Source organism: Hemitrygon akajei, chromosome 6, assembly GCF_048418815.1.
Source record: "Hemitrygon akajei chromosome 6, sHemAka1.3, whole genome shotgun sequence".
In the NCBI taxonomy this organism is placed as follows: domain Eukaryota; kingdom Metazoa; phylum Chordata; class Chondrichthyes; order Myliobatiformes; family Dasyatidae; genus Hemitrygon; species Hemitrygon akajei.
This window is the reverse complement of record NC_133129.1, coordinates 104,117,075-104,141,324: the sequence shown is the minus strand read 5'-3', so window position 1 is coordinate 104,141,324 and position 24,250 is coordinate 104,117,075. Positions and strand designations below refer to the sequence as shown.

General features: G+C 45.3%; 1 protein-coding gene across 1 annotated transcript in view; it reads left to right on the top strand.

Annotated features, from left to right (window-relative positions):
* Positions 1-24,250, top strand: part of dnah2 (dynein, axonemal, heavy chain 2) — a 497,351-nt gene that overhangs the window by 339,373 nt on the left and 133,728 nt on the right. The window contains exons 51-57 of the mRNA XM_073049044.1: positions 15,004-15,108; positions 16,007-16,195; positions 16,966-17,051; positions 17,755-17,885; positions 19,955-20,101; positions 21,076-21,243; positions 23,222-23,382. Of these exons, the coding sequence (XP_072905145.1) occupies positions 15,004-15,108; positions 16,007-16,195; positions 16,966-17,051; positions 17,755-17,885; positions 19,955-20,101; positions 21,076-21,243; positions 23,222-23,382 (987 nt within the window). The remainder of the gene's footprint in view (positions 1-15,003; positions 15,109-16,006; positions 16,196-16,965; positions 17,052-17,754; positions 17,886-19,954; positions 20,102-21,075; positions 21,244-23,221; positions 23,383-24,250) is intronic.

The window sequence follows — 24,250 nt, the reverse complement described above, 5'->3', positions numbered from 1 at the left end:
CCAATATCCTTGCTGGCAGGTTTGCAAGAGCTTTTGGGGAGGGTTTAAACTAATTTGGCATGGGAATGGGAACCAGACTGGTAGATCTGAGGATAGGTCAGTTGGTATACAACTAGATGCAGTGTGTAGTGAGACTGTGAGGAAGGACAGGCAGATGATAGGGCAAAAATACAGTTAGTTGAAGTGCAACATGAGGCAAAACTGAAGAGGGTGATGAAAACAGGACTGAAGTTGTTCTATTTGAATGCACACAATATATAGAATAAGGTAACACAGCTAAAGATTGGCAGGTATGATGTTGTGGGCACCATTGAGTCGTTATATTCTAAACTTCAACCACCTGAGGTGAAAGAGGCGCTGTTACACCTTTTTCACCACACAGCCGGTGTGTACAGACCACGTGAGATCCTCAGTGATGTTTATGCCAAGGAACTTAAGTTGTTCACCCTCTCAACCCCAGATCCATGATGTCAATAGGGGCTAGTCTGTCTCCATTCCTCCTGTAATCCACAGCCAGCTCCTTTATTTTTGCAACATTGATGGAGAGATTGTTTCCTTAACATCACTGTGTCAGGGTGATGACTTCTTCTATGTAGGCTGGCTCATTATTATTTGAGATTAGGCCAATCAGTGTAGTACCATTAGCAGATTGGAGCTGTGAGTGGTGACACTGTCATGGGTGTACAGAGGGTAAAGGAGGGGGCTTAGTACACAGCCCTGAGGGGCATCTGTGTTGAGGGTAGGAGGGGCAGAGATGTGGGAGCCCACTCTTACCACCTGCTGGCGATCTGACAGGAAGTCCAGCATTCAGCTACACAAGGCAGGGTGAAGGCTGAGGTTTCTGAGTTTCTTGTCAAGCCTGGAAGGAATTATGGTAGTGACTGCTGAACTGCAGTCCAAGAAGAACATTGTCACATAAGCATCCCTCTTCTCCGGTATTTAGAACAGTGTCTATTGCGTCATCTGTCGATCGGTTGTGTCAGTAGGTGAATTGTAGTGGGTCCAGTGTGGGTGGCAGCAAGCTGCAGATGTAGTATGAGGCCATATTACCTGCCGCGAGAATTCGCAAACATCATTGTGGTGAATGTGTATGTCCCGCCGCATGCCGACACAACGGTAGCGTGTGACGTCATCAGCTCCGCTGTTGCTAGGCTTCAGACACAGCACCCTGAGGCACTGGTGATAATTACAGGGGACTTCAACCATGTGACTTTGGACAAGACACTACCTGCTTTCTCCCAGTACGTGGATTGTTACACCAGGGGTAATAGGACTATTGACCTACTGTATGCAAACGTAGAGGATGCATACAGTGCACCCCCGCTGCCTTCACTGGGGAAAGCTGATCACAACCTGGTTTTGTTACAGCCCAGATATAAATCAATTGTGATGAGGCATCCCACTACCACACGCTCTTTTAGAAAGTGGACTCCTGAAGCTGAACAGGCCCTGAGAGACTGCTTCAGTACTAATAACTGGGATGTACTGCAAGAGGGGCTCTGTGGGGGCGTTGAGGAGGTCACTGAATGCACAACGGACTATATTAACTTTTGTGTGGATGCCGTTGTTCCTGTTAGAACTGTTCGCTGCTATCCCAATAATAAGCCCTGGATCACTAGTCACATCAAAGGCCTCCTAAACCAGAAGAAGAGGGCCTTTAAAGATGGTGATCGGTTGGAGCTTAAAAGAGTTCAGAAGGAACTCAGAGTACAGATAAGGGGGGCAAAGGAGCAGTATAGGAGGAAGCTAGAACAAAAGCTGCAGAAAAAAAGCATGAAGGAGGTGTGGGATGGGATGAAGATCATCACCAGATGCGGTGCAAAGCGGGGGGCAAACATAAGTGGAGATGTGGAGAAAGCGAACCAGCTGAACAACTTCTTCAATAGGTTCGACAGCACAATTTCATCCTCACCGCAGAACTCCACACCAGGCTTACTTCCCTCACAGGAAAATAGCCACTCACAGGAGACCTTGCCCATGCCCAGGATTACGGCTGCACAGGTGGAAGGTCAACTGAGGAAGATCTGTACCAGCAAGGCGGCGGGACCGGATGGAGTTTCCCCACGATTACTGAGGGCCTGTGCGACTGAGCTGGGAGAATCACTACAGCGCATCTTCAACATGAGCCTGGAGCAGAGAAGAGTACCCAGACAGTGGAAAACATCCTGTATTGTCCCGGTACCGAAGAAACCACAACCAAAGGAGTTGAATGACTTCAGACCTGTTGCCTTGACGTCGCACGTGATGAAGACCATGGAGCGGCTGATAATACAGAATCTGAGGCCACAAACCAGGCACGCCCGGGATCCTCTTCAGTTTGCGTATAAGGAGAAGGTGGGAGTGGAGGATGCTATCACGTATTTGCTGCACAAATCCCTCTCTCACCTAGATGGGGTCAGTGGTGCTGTGAGGATTACATTCCTGGACTTCTCTAGTGCCTTTAACACCATCCAGCCCAAGATCTTAAGGCACAAACTAACGGAGATGGGAGTAGACTCTCACATGGTGGATTGGATAGTGGACTACTTGACAGATAGACCTCAGTATGTGCGGTTGGGAGACTGTAGGTCTGACGCGGTGGTCAGCAGCACAGGAGCGCCACAGGGGACCGTGCTCTCTCCGGTCCTGTTCACCCTGTACACATCAGACTTCCAATATAACTCGGAGTCCTGCCATGTGCAGAAGTTCGTTGACGACACGGCCATAGTGGGGTGTGTCAGGAATGGACAGGAGGAGGAGTATAGGAAACTGATACAGGACTTTGTGATATGGTGCAACTCAAACTACCTGTGTCTCAATATCACCAAAGACCAAGGAGATGGTGGTGGACTTTAGGAGATCTAGGCCTCATATGGAGCCAGTGATCATTAATGGAGAATGTGTGGAGCAGGTTAAGACCTACAAGTATCTGGGAGTACAGTTAGATGAGAAGCTAGACTGGACTGCCAACACAGATGCCTTGTACAGGAAGGCACAGAGTCGAATGTACTTCCTTAGAAGGTTGGCGTCATTCAATGTCTGCAGTGAGATGCTGAAGATGTTCTATAGGTCCGTTGTGGAGAGCGCCCTCTTCTTTGTGGTGGCGTGTTGGGGAGGAAGCATTAAGAAGAGGGACGCCTCACGTCTTAATAAGCTGGTAAGGAAGGCGGGCTCTGTCGTGGGCAAAGTACTGGAGAGTATAACATCGGTAGCTGAGCGAAGGGCGCTGAGTAGGCTACGGTCAATTATGGAAAACCCTGAACATCCTCTACATAGCACCATCCAGAGACAGAGAAGCAGTTTCAGCGACAGGTTGCTATCGATGCAATGCTCCTCAGACAGGATGAAGAGGTCAATACTCCCCAATGCCATTAGGCTTTACAATTCAACCGCCAGGAGTAAGATATGTTAAAGTGCCGGGGTTGATTGTATTTAATGTATTTAAGTAAACTACTTAAGAACTTTTTAAAAGCTATTATTAATGCTTTTTGAGAGAGTGATTTAGATGCATATCATATTTTTACTGAGTTAAGTATTGTATGTAATTAGTTTTGCTACAATAAGTGTATGGGACATTGGAAAAAATGTTGAATTTCCCCATGGGGATGAATAAAGTATCTATCTATCTATCTAGTCCTTGACCAGCCTCTCAATGCATTTGCTTATTATTGAAGTGAATGCATCAGGACACCAGTCATTCAGGCATGTTACCTTGGTCGTTTTAGATACAGGAACAACAGTGGATGTTTTGAAACAGGAGGGCACTCTATCCTGAGAGAGGGAGAGATTAACAATGTCTGTAAACTGTTACATACCAGCAGCAATAGATTATACACTGAGTCAGGTTTTAATGTTAAAACCACTATCTTTATTAGTATCTACTCAGAATATAGAAACTTAAATGAAATAAAAGTTAACAGTGTTATGTGTATGTATGTGTGTATATATGCAGCTCCCAAACTACCTAGCTTAGGAACAAATCTTAGAGTCCTTAAAATGATGAAGTAGAAAAGTTCAGTAATCCATGAAATAAGTGAGTGAGGGGAGAGATTTGCAATTCAGGATATAATGTAGGGAGAAGGCGATTACAAAGAATCACAGGTTCCCAGCTGGGTAAACGAAATAACCATCATCGAAGTTCTTGTCCGTTGAGCCGTTCCAAAATCCACCAGGTGACAGTCACAGGAATATCATCTTCAAGGGGGTTATCACATAGCACCATGTTCCAGGTAAAGGGCCAACAAACGTGACACCACAGGATACCCAACAAATCCGCACATATGGATTATACGAAGTGACTGTCACCCATCCTTAGTGCACTGTGTGCCGATAATCAACCCAACCTTCTGGGCATAGGAGAGTTCCAAACCACAGCAGTGACAAGCTGAAGTTCCAACAGCATTTTTTTCTCTCTCTCTTCCCCTCTCTCTCCCCCTCTCTCTCCCCCTCTCTCTCCCCCTCTCTCTCCCCCTCTCTCTCCCCCTCTCTCTCCCCCTCTCTCTCCCCCTCTCTCTCCCCCTCTCTCTCCCCCTCTCTCTCCCATCCCTCTCTCTCCCATCCCTCTCTCTCCCATCCCTCTCTATCTCTCATCTCTTTATCTCTATCTCTCATCTCTTTATCTCTATCTCTATCTCTATCTCTATCTCTATATATCTATCTCTTCCCCCACCCCCCAGCAGGCTGCCACAGTCCCACCTCACTCAGGTGCTCTTAAGGTAACGCTTACAATACGATCCTGTGTGTCCTGTAACAAAACACACCTGCCAGTTGTGCCACACCTGGTTGCACAGATTGCAACTGTCTACTTATTGGAAACACCTGCGAACTTCAGCCTCAGAGATGACCAGGCTGCAGGCCGCATCAGCAGCTCTCCTCGTGGACTCAGTGTTGGCGACATTGAATCGGGCGTAAAAAAGATTTAGCTTGTCTAGCAGAGAGGCACTGCATTTAGCTTTGAAGTCTGTGATGGTGTGCAGATGTTGCCATAAGCGGTGTGTGTTGTTGGTGGAGAGTTGAGCCTGATTCTTGTTCCTGTATTGTCGTTTCACTGCCTTGATGACTGCACAGATCGTAGCTGCATTTCTTGAGCTCCTGCTGATTTCCATCAACGTTAGCTTTGTGTCGCACGGTAAGTGTTACTCATACAGAACTGTTATTCCAGGATCAAATTTGATTAGGGAGCTTAAGGTAAAGGACCCTTGAGAAACAGTGTTCATAGAATTCACTCTGCAGTTTAAGAAGGAGAAGCTAATGTCAGATGTATCAGTATTACAGTGGGGTAAAGGGAATTCCTGAAGCATGAGAGAGGAGCTGGCCAAAGTTGATGAGAAGGAGGCACTAGCAGGGGTGATGGCAGAACAGCAACAGCTAGAGTTTCTTTAAGCATTTGAAGAGGTATAGGATACATTCCAAAGATGAAGAAGTATTCAAAGTAAGAAGTAGTATTCTAAAGAGAAGTTTATGCAACCATGATTGACAAGGAAAATTAAAGGCAGCATAAAACCAAGATTTGGGTGCTCTTAAACACCAACAGACGGGAACTAAAAAAAAAGCCGTAAGGAGAGAAAATGTGAAATATGAACCTAAGCTAGCCAATACTATAAAAGAAATACCAAAAGTTTTTTCATATATATAAAGAGAAAAAGGGTGATGAGCGGACTGCTGGAAAATTGCACCGGAGAGGTAGTAATGAGGACAAAGAAGAGACGAACGAACTTAAAAAGTATTTTGCATCAGTCTTCACAGAATGCCAGAATTTCAAGAGCATCAACGGACAGAAGTGAGTGTAGTCACTATTAATGAGGAAAGATGCTTGGGAAGCTGTAAAGTCTGAAGGTAGATAAGTCACCTACAGACTACATACCAGAGTTTTGAAAGAGGTAGCTGAAGAGGTTGTGGAGACATTAGTAATAATCTTTCAAGAGTTGGTTGATTCTGGAATGGTTCCAGAGGGCTAGAAAATTGCAAATGCCGCTCCACTTTTTAAGAAGGGAGAGAGGTAGAAAAAAGAAAATTATAGGCCAGTTAACCTGATTGGGAAGTGGTTGGGAAGATGTTGGAGTCCATTATTCAGGATGAGGTTTCGGAGTACTTGGAGGCACATGATAAAAATGTCAGTGTGGTTTTGTTAAGGGGAATCTTGCCTGACAAATCTATTAGAACTCTTTGAGGGAATAATATGCAGGATAGACAAAGGAGAGTCAGTGGATCTAGTTTACTTGGATTTTCATCGGGACTTTGACAAATGCCACTTTACAAGATAAATGTCCATGTATTATGGAAAGATACTATCATGGATAGAAGATTAGCTGACTGGCAGGAGGCAAAGAGTGGGAATAAAGGAGGCATATTCTGGTTGGCTGCCAATGACTACTGATGTTCTGCAGGGGTTGGTATTGAGACCACTTCTTTTCACTTTATATGTCAACAATTTGGATGATGGAATTGATGGCTTTGTGGCCAAATTTGTAGATGACACAAAGGTAAGTGGAGTGGCAGATAGTGTTGAGGAAGAGGGAGTCTGCAGAAGAACTTAGATTGAGAGATGCACAAAAAAGATCATAAGACTTCAACCTGTCCTCCAGCATCTTTAGATGGTTAGAGTCTTTCTCTCAAAAACTAGAGGCATATAAAGAGAAAGATTAGCTTTTTTTGTCACATGTAAATTGAAGTATCAGAACATACAGTAAAGTGCATAGTTTGCATCTGTAAGACCATAAGACAGGAGCAGAATTAGGCCATTCAGCCCATTGGGTCTGCTCCACCATCCCATCATGGCTGATCCCGAATCCCATTCAACCCCATACATCTGCTTTCTTGTCATATTCTTTGATGTCCTGACCAATTAGAAACTATCAATTTCCGCTTATACTAATTGCTTCCACTACAATCTGTGGTAGCACATTCCACAGATCCACTGCTCTCTAGCTAAAAAATTTCCTCCTTATCTCTGTTCTGAAAGGTCACCCCTCAATTTTGAGGTTGTGCCCTCTGGTTCTGGATACCCCCACCATAGGAAACATCCTCTCCACATCTACCTTATCTACTCCCTTCAACATCTGGTAGATTTCAATGAGGTTCCCCCTCCCCACTTTCTTCTAAATTCCAGTGAGTACAAACACTCCTCATATATTAACCTCCTTCATTCTTGGAATCATCCTCATGAACCTCCTCTGGACTCTCTCCAATGACCACACACCCTTCCTGAGATACAGGGCCCAAAATTGTTGACAATACTCTAAGTGCGTCCCGACTAGTGTCTTAGAGAGGCTCAGCATTATCTCTTTGCTTTTATATTCCATTCCCCTTGAATAAATGTCAACATTGCTTTTGCCTTCTTTACTATAGACAGAACCTGTAAATTAACCTTCTGGGAGTCTTGCATAAGGACTCCTAAGTTCCTCTGCATCTCTGATGTTTGAACCTTTTCTCCATTTAGACCATGGTCCGCACTATTGTGCCTTTTACCAAAATGCATCATCATACATTTCTCAACACTGTATTCCATCTGCCACTTTTATGCCCATTCTTCCAATTTGTCTAAGTCCTGTTGCAATCACATTTCTTCCTCAGCGCTACCTACCCCACCACCTACCTTAATATCATTGGCACACTTTGCTACAAAGCTATCAATTCTACTATCTAAATCATTGACAAACAATATGAAAAGTAGCAGTCCTAATACTGACCACTGAGGAACATCACTATTCACTGACAGCCAACCAGAAAAGGACCCTTTTATTCCTACTTGCTGCCTCCTGCCTGTCAACCATTCATCCATCCATGCCAGTATCTTTCCTGTACCTTCCTAGGATTTTACCTTGATAAGGCTCAGGTGTGGCACCTTATCAAATGCCTTTTGAAAATCCAAGTAAATGACATCCACTGCCTCTCCTTTGTCCACCCTGCTTGTTACTTCTTCGAAGAACTCCAACAGTTTTGTCAGGCAAGACTTCCCTTTACAGAAACAATGCAAACTTTGACTTATTTTATCATCAAGTACCCTGAAACCTCATCATTAATAATGGACTACCAACACTTTCCTTAACCACTGAGGTTAGGCTAACTGGCTTATAATTTCCTCTCCTTTGTCTTTCTCCCTTCTTAAAGAGTGGAGTGACATTTGCAATTTTCTAGTCCTCCGGGATTGTGCCAGAATCTAAGACCTTTGACTGTGCCTAGCACTTTGTCCTAATAGTGATGGCACTCACTCCGTCTCCCTGACACTCACAGACATCTGGCACACTGCTAGTATCTTCCACAGTGAAGACTGATGCAAAGTACTCATTAGGTTCATCTGTTATTTCTCTGTCCCCCTATTACTACCTCATCAGCATCATTTTCCAGTGGTCCAATATCAACTCTCACCTCCCTTTTACTTTTTATATAACAAAAAATTTCAGTATCCTGCTTTATATTATTGGCTAGTTTGCCCTCATATTTCATCTTTTCCCTTCTTTTAGCTTTTTTAGTTGCCTTTTGTTGGATTTTAAAAGCTTCTTAATCATCCAACTATCACTCACTTTTGCTATCTTATATGCCCTTTTCTTGGCTTTTATGCATTCCTTAGCTTCCTTTGTCAGCCACAGTTGTCTACTCCTGCCATTTGAGAACTTCTTCCTCTGTGGGATGCATCTATCCTGCGCCCCAGAAACTTCAGCCTTCTCTCCTCTGCTATCATACTTTTCAGTATCTTCCTCCAATCCACCTGGGCAAGCTCCTCTCTCATGCCTCTGTAATTCCCTTTATTCCATTGCGATCCTGATGCATGTGACTTATGCTCTCCCTCTCAAATTGCAGTATGAATTCAATTATGTTATGATCACTGCCTCATAAGGGTTCCTTTACATTAAGCTCCCTAATAAGATCTGGGTTATTACACAACACCCAATCTAAGATAGCCTTTCCCCAAGTAGGCTCAAGCACAAACTGCTCTAAAAATCCATGTCATAGGCATTTAACAAATTTCCTCTCTTGCGATCCTACCTGATTTTCCCAATCCCCTTGCATATTGAAGTCCCATATTACAATTTTAACATTACCCTTATTACATGTCCTTTCCAACTCCACTTTCAATCTCAACCCCACATCTTGGTTATGATTTGGAGTCCCATAATGTCTTTTTACCCTTGCAGTTTTTAACTCCACTCACAAAGGTTGAATGAGTGACCCTAAGTCACCATTTTTCTAAAGATGTAATTTCATCTCTTACCACCAGAGCCTATGCCCTCCTGCCTGGCAGATTGTAGTAGAATGGATATAGTATAAGGAAGTGTCTGATCGAAGGAATACAGGTGTAGACTATTTACTAAACAGTGAGAACATTCAAAAATTTGAGGTGCAAAAGGACTTGGGAGTCCTTGTACAGGATTCCCTAAAGGTTAATTTGCAGGTTGAGTTGGTGGTGAGGAAGACAAATGCAATGTTAGCATTCATTTTGAGAGGACTAGAATATAAAAGCAAAGATGTGATGCTGAGGCTGCACTCAGAGTATTGAGAACAGTTCTGGGCCCGTTACTTAAGAAAGGATGTACTGACGTAAGGCGACAGAGATTGTTTGAGTGGGTGGGCAGCTGATGTGGTGAGAGCTGTGAAAACATGCCGACCCTTAGCTAGCATTGCCGATTATCTGGGTGCATTGGAGAGTGCCTTTAGTACAACAGGGAGCCCACTGGAGCTCATGGTGGGGTTTCAGAACATGCGTCAGGAGAAGGGGGAGAAGCTTTCTGCTTACATTTTCCCACTAGAGAGGCATTTAAATTGCTTGCAGCGCAGAGGGGTCATTCAGGCAGCCGAGGAGGATCAGTTAAGAATGGACCAGATAGTCAAGGGTGCCAGGTCCCAGGACCTGATTGCTTGGGGTCTCTGATAGTCTTGTAAAATGCGCCTCCCTCCCTCCTTTGTTGAGCAGATCAGAGAGGTACGGGAGGAGGAGGATGCATCGGAGACGCAGGAGGGCTTTGTCAGCAGGGTAGCGTCCTCGGTAGTAGCCCTTGTGGTGAAGTGACCACAGATAGCCTACCCTGGGGAGTGGTAGAGGAGATTGTGGCAGAGTTGAGAACTGAGAATTCCCCCTATGATGGAGCTGATGTGTGGGCAGATCCTCCAAGGGGACGAACAATGCAGAGGGCTGCTAGCAGCCGGTGTCACATGAGAAGGAGAGTGAGCCCCCGGGTATCTACGCAGAGACAGTCATTGGGAAAACTTAGAGGAGACCCAGTGAGGGATGGCCTGGTGTCTCTGAGGGAACACGTCCCCAGCAATGTACCAAGGAACTCCCGAAAGTGAAAGACCCTATTCCTGAAGGCTTAGTGGGACCATGCTCCGGTGTGTCGCTACAAATGAGGGTATTTACACTGAAGCCATACTCGACACCAGGTTGCAGGTCGTGTTGTTGTACCATTCATTTTACAACAGGTATCTGAAGCATTTACCACTGACCCCGTTCAGGGCACTGGAGATCTCTGGGCTTAGTGCTAGTGATTATCCATATGACAGTTCTTTGTCAGTGAAATTGGAGTTCTCGGAGGCCAATGTGGGAGTGTCTAAGGTCCTTGATACATTACTGCTGGTTTGTCTGGACCCCGTTCAGAAGGGCAGCATTTGAATTCTGGTGGGGACCAACACCCTGCTTGTGAGGAGGCTCATGGGGTCTGCAAAGAGAAGGTTGGCAAGAGCTTTCTGGGAACATTGTCCATGTACCCGGGGTTTCGAGCTGCTTTTGAGGAAGTGCATGTATGCATTGGGCCAGATGTCGACTTTAGACTAGGGACTGTGTGGTTCACCTAAGCAAAGCCAGAGGTGGGTGGTATGGCCTGAAGAAGTAGCAAGAGTGATAGGGACCCCCAAATTTCCCAGGGTACCTGAGGGTGAGGCCCTCTTAGTGGACGCTCTGGAAGACCATGAGGGAGAGTCGGGATTTCCTGCTAGGGTACTGGTGAGGCCTGATTTGCAGAAGCCCTTGATTGTACAGGTGAGCAGGATGGCAGTGATTGTCAGGAACATTACGAAGAGGGAAGTCACCTTCAAGCGGAGGAATGCTCCTCGTGCATCTGTTGTGGGTGACGGTAATGTCTAGTGTCCCTCTGAGACAAGCCAGGGAGAAACTATTGGAAAAAGGGGGGGATGTTGACCACTGAGTCATTCGACTTTGGGGACTCCCTGGTTCCTGTGTGTTGGAAAAGGAGATTGGTAGAGAAGATGTTGAAGCTGGAAGGTGTCTTTTCCACTGATGAGTTTGATGTGGGTTGTTCCAAGAGCACTCATCACACTACCCGGTTGATTGAGGACACCTCGTTTAGAGAGGTCATGGAGACTGGCCCCTGCAGAGATGGAGGACGTTTGGCAACATTTAAGTTGAAGGAAGCTGGGACAATTACTGAGGCCAGAAGCCCCTATGCGTCCCCAATAGTAGTGGCCTGAAAGAAGAATGAGAAGGTATGGATGTGTGTGGACGATAGGACTCTGAACAGGTACACTGTCCCTGACCTGTATACGGCCCCGAGGATTGAAGATGCGCTGGCCTGTCTGAGTGGTGTGAAGTGGTTCAGTGTGCTGGACTTGAGGTGTGGATATTACCAGATCCCCATGAGTGAGGCTGACAAAGAGAAGATGGCATTTATATGTCTCCTGGGATTCTTCCAGTTTGCAAGGATGCTCCAGGGCATATCAGGAGGCCCTGCAACCATCCAGCGGGTTATGGAGAAGACGGTGGGGGATATGAACTTTCTTGAGGTATTGGTGCATCTGGATGACCCCATAGTGTTTGGATCCACCTTGGAGGAACATAAAGCAAGGGTACTGAAGGAGCTGGGCCGTCTGAAAGCTGACGGGTTAAAACTTTCTGCCAAACGTCTGTTAGCTATGTTGGGTACAGTCTCATGGGATGGGGTAGCTACAAATAGAGGTAGTGACCACTTGGCCAAGACTCCAGACTGTGAGCGATCTGCGCTCATTCCTCGGGTTCTCTGGGTACTATCGGAGATTCATGAAAGGCTAGTGAGTCACCTGTTGAATCAGCTTCTGTGTGGTTACCCTCCCTTAGGGAAGAAAGGAAGAGGGGAGAAAAGGACAGGAGTGTGGAGAGTATCTTAACCTGTCAGAGCCCTTTGGACCGAGGTGGGATGCAAAATGTGAGGAGGCCTTTCAGTCGCTGAAGGAGCAGCTGACCCAGGCACCGGTGCTGGCTTTTGCGGACCCCCGATTGCTGTATGTACTGTACATGGATGCCAGTTTGGGGGACGTCCTGTATCAGGATCAGGGCACTGGGTTGAGACCCATTTCATTTGTCAGCCGGGGTCTGTTGCCCTCCAAGAAAAACTATCCCACGCACAAGTTGAAACTTCTGCTGTTGAAACGGGCGGTGGTGGATAAGCTGAGTGACTACCTCCACAGGGCCAAGTTTGAGGTGAGGACAGACAACAACCCCCTAACTTATATACTGACTTCGGAGAAACTGGATGCCATGGGCCATCGGTGGTTGGTGGTGTTGTCTGCCTATGACTTAGGCCGGGGAGCTGGAACATTGATGCGGATGCATTGTCCCGAAGGTTGCATGAGGGACTGGACAGGGCTGAGGAGTGGGAGAGCATTTCTGCCCCAGGGGTGAAGGTCATGTGTCAGTTTGCCATCACCGTGAGTGCAGATGGAAAGAACGGGCGGAATCAAGTGGTGGATCAATTGGGAGCTCTGATAATGCTATCCCCCAAGTTTACTGCTCTGAAGATAAATCAGCTGCTAGAATTGAGTTCTGGGGAAGTGGCAGCTGCTCAGCGAGATGACCCACCAGTATCATTAGGTCGGTGGTCAAATAGGGAGACATGGCTCAGGTGGAGAAGACGAAATCGTGATGGTGTCTCCATTACTGAGAGAATGACCTCGGTTGGAGTTGCAGAACCGGATCTTGTACTGGGCCAGTCACCCCCGGACCAATCTCAACTGGTTCTACTGGAAAGTAACAGAGGATTGCGTTGAAGTCACTTCATAATGATTCTGGACACTTGGGGGTTGAAAAAAGCTATGGATTGCTCAGAAATCAGTCTTATTGGCCCAAAATGAAGCTAGAGGTCAAAGAATACTCAAGTTGTGCATTTGATGCATACGGCGGAAGACACTGTCTACGTGGGCACTGGGACAAGCTCTAGTCATAACCCAAACATTGCTGCTACAGAGCTCCCTTGTCCCACTGCAGAGTGCAGAGTCCTGGACCTGGTGCGTATGGATTTCCTGTCAATAGAACCCGATGCCAGCAACTCAGTGAATGCCTTAGTCATTACGGATCACTTCACCAGACATGCGCAGGCTTTTTCTACCAAGGACTAGAGGGCATCGACGGTGGCCAAAGTGTTATGGGAGAAGTATTTAATTTAGTATGGCCTTCTCAGGTGGATACATAGTGATTGGGGACGGGATTTCGAGAGTAAGCTCATACATGAGTTACTGGGCATGCTTAGAGTCGAGAAGTCAAGGACTACGCCCTGTCATCCACAGGGCAACCCCCAGCCAGAGAGGTTTAATCGGACCTTGCTGGGCATGCTCCAGACTCTGAAGGTTAGCAAGAAGAGCAGATAGAGTCAACATATTGGACATCTGGTTCACAGTTACCACTGTACTCAAACTGAAGCTACTGGGTACTCGCCATATTTGGGCACAAGGCGAGGTTGCCCATTGACCTTTGTTTTGGGACTGACGATGGTGACTTACCGCTGAAGACTTTTCTGAAGTATGTGTCTGGCGTGAGAAAAAAGCCAAAAAGGGCTTATGAATTAGCTGGGATCTTGGCTGCCAAGCAGAATCTGAGTTGCAGTTGGGCAAGAGTGATAGGTCGAGAGAGGCCTTGACCGGAAGTATCCCCAGTAGTGTCTGAACCTGAAGAGTTAGGTGAGGGGGGTACGAAGGTCTCAGAGAATTAGGAGACCACCGGATAAGCTGGCTTACGTAGCACCAGGGAAACAGTGTGACCCCTACCATTTTGGAGAGCTATGTCACTGCTTTTTGCACCTGGATTGGGCTTTGTGTTTTGCAGGAAGGGTTGATGAATTATCTCAACGTCATGAGGACATGACTGAATTTGGTGGGGGGTGGAGAGAATGTAACGCACTGTAAGGTTTCAGTGCTAATGTAATGGTTTCTCTGTAGCAGCAATGTTTATGACCCGAGATAATGGGGGCTTTGGAATGTATGCTAGCCAATGAGGGGCATGTTGCTCTTTCTTGTGGGTCTGGGAGCAGGGATTTCATGGTCTTTTGTCAGAGAGAGGTAAAGAGAGACAACGCAAATGGAAAGAGTTGGTAGACTGCCGGACAGAGTGGACTCGGAGCGACGGGCTGATGGTCAGCAACGCTCGTAGAAAGTCGATGGGGAATGAATGAATGAATCTGTGAGCTCCAATGTGTACTTTAGTTTTATTAAAATGGGCCCTTTTTCTTTTTATTTTCTTTACTAACCCTATATTCAGATTAAGATTTATAAAGTTCAATCATTTAATTGCATATGGTGTACTGTCTGATATTTTGTGGTTCGGATTTGTAATCGGGCAACACATCACGCAGCACCCACACAAACGAGATTTCTCAGTTTGTCTTCCCCAGACAAACACATGCTGGCCGAACCTCAGGGTTGCACTTAGATAAGGGGCCTAAAACTGCCCACCATATTTTAAGTGTGATCTGATCAATACCTTATAAAGCCTCAGCATTACTCCTAGCTTTATCTTCTAGTCCTTTCAAAACAAATGCGAACATTGTATTTGCCTTCCTTACCACTGACTCAACCTGCAAGTTATCCTGCACAAAGACTCCCAAGTCCCCTTGCATCTCCAATTTCTGAATTTGCTCCCCATTTACAAAAGTGTAAGCCTTTATTCCTTCTGCCAAAGTGTATGACCGTACACTTCCCTACACTGTATTCCATCTGCCAGGAGCTGTGGAGTTAATCAAGGCACTTTAAAACTGTAAAGCATTGTGCTATGGAGAGTGTTGGTTTTATGCTCGAGACACTTACCAGCTGCTACCATTCATTTCACAGGAGATGTTTCTGATGGGTGCGATGGGCCCTCCTGGAGGTGGCCGGACAGTTATCTCTCCACGCCTGCTAAGCCGCTTTAACCTGATCAACATGACATTTCCTGTGGTAGGTGGTCACTCTCTATCAATACCTGACATAATTCCAGCATCTTAAAAATTAAAATAAGGTGAAACAATTTCATTAAATTGAGAGATGGACAGGACAATGTTTGTGGTCCTTGAGTCTGTCACATCTAACTTGTAATTTGTATTATCTACACTTCCCATTTCACATAGAACTTGTTATTCTTTTTTAGTATTTTAGCTTTCTTTGTCAAATATACATCAAAACATACGGTGAAATGTATCATTTACTTCAAATCAAATCAGAGAGAATTGTATTGGAGACACCTGCAAGTGGCACCATTCTTCTAGCACTAACGTAGCATGCCCACAACTCACTAATACTAACCTGTGCATCTTTTAGACTGTAGGAGGAAACCGAATCACTCAGAGGAAACCCACAATCTCTTGGGGAGAAAAGCCTTACAGACAGCAGCGGGAATTGAACCCCAGTCTTACAGCTAACCGCTCTACTACCGTGCTATCCATGGTATCCTGAAAGTGGCAACAAATGTGCGGGAAACATCTGTGAAATTCCTCTCCTACCACCTTAGTGATCAGAAATGGAGGGGTTTCACCCTGTGGTTGACAGTGTCATACTGTTCTGAGCTTCTGCAGACAGGTTCTGATGTAGGGTTTCAGTCCAAAATCTCGACTCTTTCTTCTCCATAGATGCTGTCTGACCTGCTGAGTTCCTCCAGCATTTTAAATGTGTTACTCCATTTTACTGTATTAGTTACCGAGTTTTATCTGCTCTATCTACGATATCATATGCACCCTTAATGATCCCAGTAAACGTGTTGTGATCATTTATGTTTGTGCACAGATGTATCTCACTTGACCTGATTTCCTGTTTCCTCACGCTCTTCAGCAGACTGACGTGAACATTTTCCCTCTGACAGACCTCCCAGATTAAGCGTATTTTCAGTACGATGATAAACCAGAAGCTGCAGGACTTTGAAGAGCAGATAAAGCCAATTGGCAACATCATCACAGATGCCACCATTGAGCTTTACGATGAAGTTGTTCAGAGATTTCTGCCAACACCAACCAAAATTCACTATCTCTTCAACCTCCGAGATATCTCCAAGGTACCCATTCTCCATCGTAGTATTAACCCTAATCTCCATCTTTCTCTTGCTCTTTCAAACTCTCACCTATCTCCCACTACTGCACTGTATTTTTCCCATTCTTCTTCCTCGATTGTTGATACATCTATCAAATCTCCCCTCATTCTCCTATGCACCAGGGATGAAGTCCTAACATAATTTGGAGTATTGTTTGCAGCTCTGGTCACCTGCCTACAGGACAGATATAATAATGTTGAACGAGTACAGAGAAAATTTACAAGGATATTGAGAGAACTTGAGGAAGTTGAATAGATTAGGAGAATGAGGGGAGATTTGATAGAGGTATACAAAATTATGAAGTGTATAGATAGCATAAATGCAAGCAAGGGTTCTCTACTGAGGTTGGTTGAGATCAGAACTAGAGGTTAAATGTGAAAGTTGAAATATTTAAGGGGAAATATGAGGGGAAACTTCTTCACTCAGAAGGTGGTGTGAATGTGGAATGCACTGTCAGTAGACGTGGTGGATGTGGATTTGATTTCAACATTTAAGATGAATTTGTTTAAATATATTTTTGAGAGGGGAATGGAGGCCTACATGTGGGTTGATGGGGTTTGGCAGAACAACAGTTCAGCATTGACCAGAAAGGCCAAAGGGCCTACGCCTGTGCTGTAGCGCACTCTGATTATGGTGAAAGTGTGTTTTAGTTTGTACCGCACCCTGTTTAGGTTGGGTTCACCCAGCACCATTGTTTACACTAAATCCTGTATTGGTTTGACTGCTGCCCACAGGTTTTCCAAGGGATGCTCCGTGTGCACAAAGATTACCATGACTCAAAGTCCAGCATCGCTCGGCTCTGGCTCCATGAATGTTTCAGGTACTTTTCCTACTCTCTACCTTCCCCCCAGAGCTTTTCCAATACACCCCTGGGTCCTGTTGGCATGCTACCCTTCATCAATCAGGGTAAAGAGTACCAAAGCTGCAATTTTACATGATTCTGCCCAGGCCACAATTGGAGTATTGTGTACAGGTCTGGTCAACCTGATATAGGAAAGATGTAATTAAACTAGAAAGAGTGCGAAAATCAACAAATGATGCCAGGACTACAGAGTTATAGGGAGAGGCCTTTTCTCCTTAGAGTGTAGGAGATTGAGGAGTAATCTCATAGAGAGGCATAGACATGTTTTTTTTCCCATGGTTCAGAAATTGAAAATTAGCAGAATTTCCAATCGGAGCAACACTTGCTCTAATCTGAGGTTTTCAATGTTAACCATCTCATTTCCCTGATCAGGAATATTCCATACTAACCCTCCCATCTCCTTGATCCGGGATATTCCATATTAATTCTACCATGTGCCTGATCTCAAGATATTCCACATTAACCCTCCCGTCTTCCTGATCTGAGATATTCCACATTAAACCTCCCATCTTCCTGATCCAGGATATTCCATGTTAACCATTCCTTGTGTCTGATTCTGAGATGCTCTACATTAACCCTCCTATCTCCCTAATCTGGGATATTCCATGTTAACCAATCTGTCTACCTGATCCACGTTAACATTCCCATCTCCCTGATCTAGGGTGTTTTCTGATCGGTTTGTGGACCAGAAGGACATGGAACTGTTTATGACATTGCTGAATGAGAAGTTGGGAACCTTCTTGGATATGACATTCCACAATCTCTGTCCTAACAAGCAACCACCCATCTTTGGTAAGTATGGATGGCCAATGGTATAGGCCATCATGGTTTCCATCGAGCTCAGACACTTACACAGCATTCACTGAATGTGTATCATTTGTCAGAAGATTTGTGTGGTGAGTATGACTAGGTTTAAGCATCTGTTCCTTTTCATGTCAACACTGGGTAATGGTTTGGAGTTCTATCCAGGACTTTCCTGAGGTACCTGGGGAAGATGCTGTGTTCAGAATACCAGGCTGCCTTCCTGTCCAGTTCATAAACCCAAAGGATTCTGCAGATGCTAGAAATCCAGAGCAACACACACAGAGTGCTGGAGGAACTCAGAGGGTCAGGCGACATCTATGGAGAGGAATAAATAGTTGAGGTTTCAGGCCAAGACCCTTCATCAGGACTGGAAAGGAAGGGGACAGAGGATGAGGGGAGGTGGGAGGAGTACAAGCTGGCAGGTGATGGGGGACGGTGGGTGGGGGAGGGGGTTGAAGTAAGAGGCTAAGAAGTGATGTGGAAGAGCTAAAGCACTGAAAAGGGAGGAATGTGATAGGAGAAGAGTGTGGACCATGGGAAAAAGGGAAGGAGGAACAGACCAAAAGGAGGCAATGGCAGGTGAGGAGAAGAGATGGGGTGAGAGGGGAATGGAAAAGGAGAGAGGAGGCATAGGAGAAATTATCAGAGGTTAAACAAATCAGTGCTCATACCACAGGTTGGAGACTACCCAGATGTAATGTCATGTGTTGCACCTCCAGCCTGAGCCTGGCCTCAACGTGGCAGTAGAGGAAACTGTGAACAGAGGACAGACATGTTGGAATGGGAATGGGAAGTAAATTAAAAGGGTGGCCACTGGAAAATAATACCTCTTGAGGCTGTGTCTGCGGTGCAGTCTATGGTGTTTACTTGAACCATCCGCCGCTGACACAATGACGACAGATGGGACGTGCATAGCTGGGATTGTGGTCTACCTGCTGGACATAGGGTAGGAAATGGGTTTCTGCCAAAAGCTGTGACTTCAGTAGAAAAACATTCATACCGATCACAGCGACTGGCTGTTGATGTCTAGGCTATTGTTTTGTGTGATGGCCAAAGGGGTAGTTCGAGTTCAGTTCATGACTGAAATCCCAGTGGTAGCCATCACACCCTGTGAGATACAAGCTGAAATGCCTTTTTCATACAGAGAGTTCTGATATCCCTCTGGATTTGGGCAGCGGGTACAAGTGAATCAGTTATTGGGGAAAGTGTACTGTTGCTCTCTAAATGCCTATGAGCAGCGTCACCTGAACTCTGTGCAATATTACACCTTTGGCCATTTTCTCATCAAAATTATCACCAAGCGAGCTAGAACAGTACAGCACAGTACAAACCCTTCAGCCCATGAAGTTGTGCTGACTTATTTACTTACTCCAGGATCGATCTAACCCTTCCCTCCCACATTTCCCTCCATTTTTCTATCATCCATGTACCTCTTAAATATTCTTAAATATCCTTTCCAGTGCCACCACCCCTGGCAGCATGTTTCACACTCCCACCACTCTGTGTGGAAAAAAAAAACTCACCTCTGATGTCCCCTACCAATCACTTTATTTCAGTCATCTTAAAATTATGCCCCTTTGTGCTAGCCATTTCCACCCTGGAAAATAGTCTCTGGCTGACTAAATCGGTACCTCTTATCATCTTGTACACCTTGAATCCTCCTTTACTCCAAAGAGAAATGGTCTCTCTGAAATGTTCAATCATCACCCTTCGAGTGGGGACCCCAAACCTGGCTGCTTTCCTGTTCCAGGTTCACCAGTGCTACATGAAGTGGTTTAGCCCCATTTTCCAGCACAGCACCTTCAGCTCTCAGCCCAGGGCATGTGATCAGCAGCCCCGAGGAAACATGATCTTGGTTGGGTTTGGGGGTAGTGGGTGGCAGACTCTCTCCCAGATATCAGACTTCATCTCTGTTTACAATGCATACAAAATCGAAGCCCAGTTCAAGAATCAAGTGCCAGCTCCCCACACCAGACCCCTTTCACCTACCAAAGTGCATCAACAGGTTTCCTACAGGTAGGCCCTGATTAATGTGGAAGTCTTTCTTTCTTGGCCAGGTGACTTCATGCGAGGAGATGTCTATGAAGACCTTACCAACTTCAAGGCACTGAAAGCCTACATGGAGGCCCAGCTGGAGGAGTATAATGCCACCCCTGGGGTGGTGCCAATGAGCCTTGTTCTATTCAAAGATGCCATTGAACACGGTAACCAAAATAAAACTATTCTGGGGCTCTTATATCAAATCAGTAAACATCTTAATGACCTTAAGTCTTTGAAAGGCTACAGAATGTTTTAAGGAATATGGTTGTGCTATCACAATGGATAAAGCACAAAGAAAACCTTTACCCTGATCCCAGCCCAGCATTCAGGTGTCCTCTGAGCCTGTTATTTATTTAGAGATACAGCACGGTAACAAGCCTTTCCGGCCCAATGAGCCTACGCTGCCCAATTACACCCATGAGATCAATTAACCTATTAACACGTACGTGTTTGGGATAAGATAAGATGAGATATAGGGGCAGAAGCAGGCCATTCAGCCCATCAAGTCTACTCCACCATTTAATCATGGGCTGATCCAATTCTTACAGTCATTCCCACTCCCCTGCCTTCTCCCCATACCCTTTGATGCCCTGGCTAATCAAGAACCTATCTATCTCTGCACCCAATGACTTGGCTTCCACAGCTGCTCGTGGCAACAAACTCCATAGATTTACCACCCTCTGACTAAAGTAATTTCTCCGCATCTCTGTTCTAAATGGACGTCCTTCAATCCTGAAATTGTCCTCTTGCCCTCTTGTCCTAGACTCCCCTACCATGGGAAATAACTGTGCATATCTAATCTCTTCAGCTCTTATAACATTTGGAATGTAAGAGGAAACTGGGGCACCTGGAGGAAGCCCATGGGGAGAATGTACAAACTGCTTACAGACAGCAGTAGGAATGCTACCCCAAGCCTCTGATTGCTGTTGCTGCAAAGCATTACATTAATCTCTATGATACCCCGCTGCCCCATTGCTGGAAATACTCAGTAGATCAGGCAGCATCTGTGGGAAGAGACTGTTAGTATATCAGGTTGAAGATCTTCTATGTTGATGGTAAGTGAGGAGACCAGTTGTCTCCATGTGTGCTATGCATGTTGGCCTGCCTACAGCTGAATCCCCTGCTCTTCCTCCCACAGTGACTCGGATTGTGCGTGTGATCGGCCAGCCCCGAGGAAACATGCTCTTGGTTGGGATTGGGGGCAGTGGGCGGCAGAGTCTCTCCCAGCTATCAGCCTTCATCTCTGTCTACAATACGTTCAAAATCGAAGTTACCAGGGTCTATCGCAAGCTGGAGTTTAGAGATGGTAGGTCCTCTCCCTGTACCAGCTTCATGTTGTGCTGGTGATGTTAAAACGTGCATCCTATGTCTAGTGATTCATAGAACTTAAAAAGTCAAACATTACAGCATATTGCAGGTCCTTTGGCCCATGATGTTTTGCCAGCATTTTAACATACTCTAAGATCAATCTAACCCAGGGGTTCCCCATCTTTATAATGCCACAGATCCATAAGATTAAGCAAGGAGTCTGTGGAACTCAGGTTTGGAACCTCTGATCTAACCTTTCCCTCCTACATAGTCCTCCATTTTTCTATTATTCATGTACCTATCTAAGATGTCATTAAATGCTCTTCATGTATCTATCTGCCTCTGCTGTGTGTTCCACCACTCTCTGTGAAATCACCCCTATACTTTCCTCCAATCTGCTTAAAATTATGCCCACTCGTACTAACCATTTCTGCCTCAGGGAAAAGTCTCTCATCATCTTGTACACTTCTTTCGAGTCACCTCTCATCCTTCCTAGCTCCAAAGAGAAACTCTCTAGCTTGCTATCTTGTGGAGCTGGAGGAGCTTACATAGGCATCAGAATCAAAATCAAACACAAAGTACACTGCAGATGCTGTGGTCAAGTCAACACGTACAAACAAGCTGGATCAACTCAGCAGGTCGAGCAGCATCTGTTGAAATGAGCAGTCAATGTTTCGGGCTGAGATCCTTCATCAACACTTCACTTGTGAGTCTGTTGGGGTCATCTATTGCATCCGGTGCTCCCGGTGCGGCCTCCTCTACATCGGCGAGACCCGATGCAGATTGGGGGACTGCTTCGTCGAGCACCTCTGTTCCGTCCACCACAACAGACAGGATCTCCCAGTTGCCACCCACTTCAACTCTGCTTCACATTCCCATTTGGATATGTCCATACATGGCCTCCTCTACTGTCATGATGAGGCCAAACTCAGGTTGGAGGAGCAATACCTCATATACCATCTGGGTAGTCTCCAGCCCCTTGGTATGAACATCAAATTCTCCAACTTCTGGTAATTCCCTCCCTCTCCCTTCCCCCATCCCACGTTCACTGTGTCTCCTCTTCTAGCTGCCTATCACCTCTCTCATGATTCTGCCTTCTTCTACTACCCATAGTGCTTTCCCCTTACATTTCTTCTTCACCTCTCCTGCCTATCCCCTCTCTGCTTCCCCTCCCCACCCCTTGATCTTTCCTCTGATTGGTTTTTCAGCTGGCACCTTCCACCCTACCCCCACCTTCTTTGTAGGGCCCCTGCCCCCTCCTTCTTCAGTCCTGACGAAGGGTCTCGGCCCGAAACGTTGACTGCTCATTTCAACGGATGCTGCCTGACCTGCTGAGTTCATCCAGCTTGTTTGTAAGAATCAAAATCAAGTTTATTATCACTGACATACTTAAGTCATGGAATTTGTTGTTTTGCAGCAGCAGTACAATGCAATACTAGATTATAATAAGAAATATATTTTTAAAAATAAGTAGGGAAAGAAGAGTGCAAAATAGGGAGGGTAATTCTTGGACTGTTTGGAAACCTGATGCTGAAGGAGAAGAGGCAGAAACAAAAACATTGATTCTGTGTCTTCAGGATCCTGTGCCTCCTCCCTGATGATAGCCATGAGAAGAGGCTATGTCCTGGGTGGTGCAGTTCCTTAAAGATTGGTGCTGCCTTCTTGAGGCACCACCTTTTGCACCTTTTGTCTTCAATGGTGGGGAGGCTAGTGCCCATGATGTAGCTGGCTGAGTTTACAACCCTCTGCAGCCTTTTCCAATCCTGTGCATTGGTGTCTCTATACCAGACTGAAGCAACCAGCTCTCCTCATCTATAGAAATTCACTAGAGTCTTTGCTGTCATATCTGATGTACATCTGTAGAAATTTATATCTGAATGGAATCTGTAGAATGACATCCCATAGTCTGAGGAACTGGGAAATAAATATGACTTAAAAAGCTTTCATGTTTATTGAACTCACCTTTACCTTCGCAGATCTCAAGAAAATTTACAAAGAAGCTGGAGTTCAAAATAATCCAACAATGTTTCTCTTAACGGACACCCAATTAGTTGAAGAGAGCTTCTTGGAAGATATTAATAATATTCTGAGCTCAGGAGAAGTTCCGAATTTGTTTAAAGCAGATGAACTTGACGAGGTGAGTGAATGATAGACATGCAAACTGGTTTAAACCTCCCAGCTTCATGCAGAGTTCCTGTATGTCACACTGAGATTAACACCAGAGACCTAGGCAGGAGGCAACATCTCAGCTGATCCTTGTCCACATGCCCACCTCATGCCCATATCATATGATTATTTTTAATGTCCAAAACTCTATTGATCATGACCTTGAATATACTCAGTAATTATAGAATTTTAGAGTCTAGAGAATTCTAGAGATTCAAAGTAAAGATGTCAGGCCCTTACCTTTAGCCTTTGCCTATGTCTACATTTGCTCCATCCCAGAATCTTGCACGTCAGTGAGATTCTGCCAAATTCCAATGATTTAACAGAGCTAACAGAGCTGGACCAGTAGGATGACCATGTCTCCGGAATCAATCCTATGTGGTCTCTTCAAAACTCATAGAATTACAGCACCTTCCTTCCTCATATAATCCATGCTTCTTAGATTAAAGGCCAACACACCGTTTGTATTTGTGGAGGAGACACACATTAGGAACTCACACACATCCGTGTGGTAATGAGCAGAAAGTGTAAACTGATGGATGGTCCATTGAATAAGGATACAGGTAGAAAGACACATTAGACTAACATAAATTGGTTAGTGACTAGATGTTTGGATTTTAGGATCCTGCACATCTTGGTGTGGAGTTTCATTGTGTCTATAAGACCATAGGACAGGAGTAGAATTAGACTACTCGGCCCATCAGGTTTGCTCCACCATTCGATCATTGCTGATTTATTTTCCTCTCAACCCTATTCTCCTGCCTTCTCCTTGTAACCTTTGATATCCATAGTAATCAAAAACCTATCAATCTCTGCTTTAAATATATCCAATGACTTGG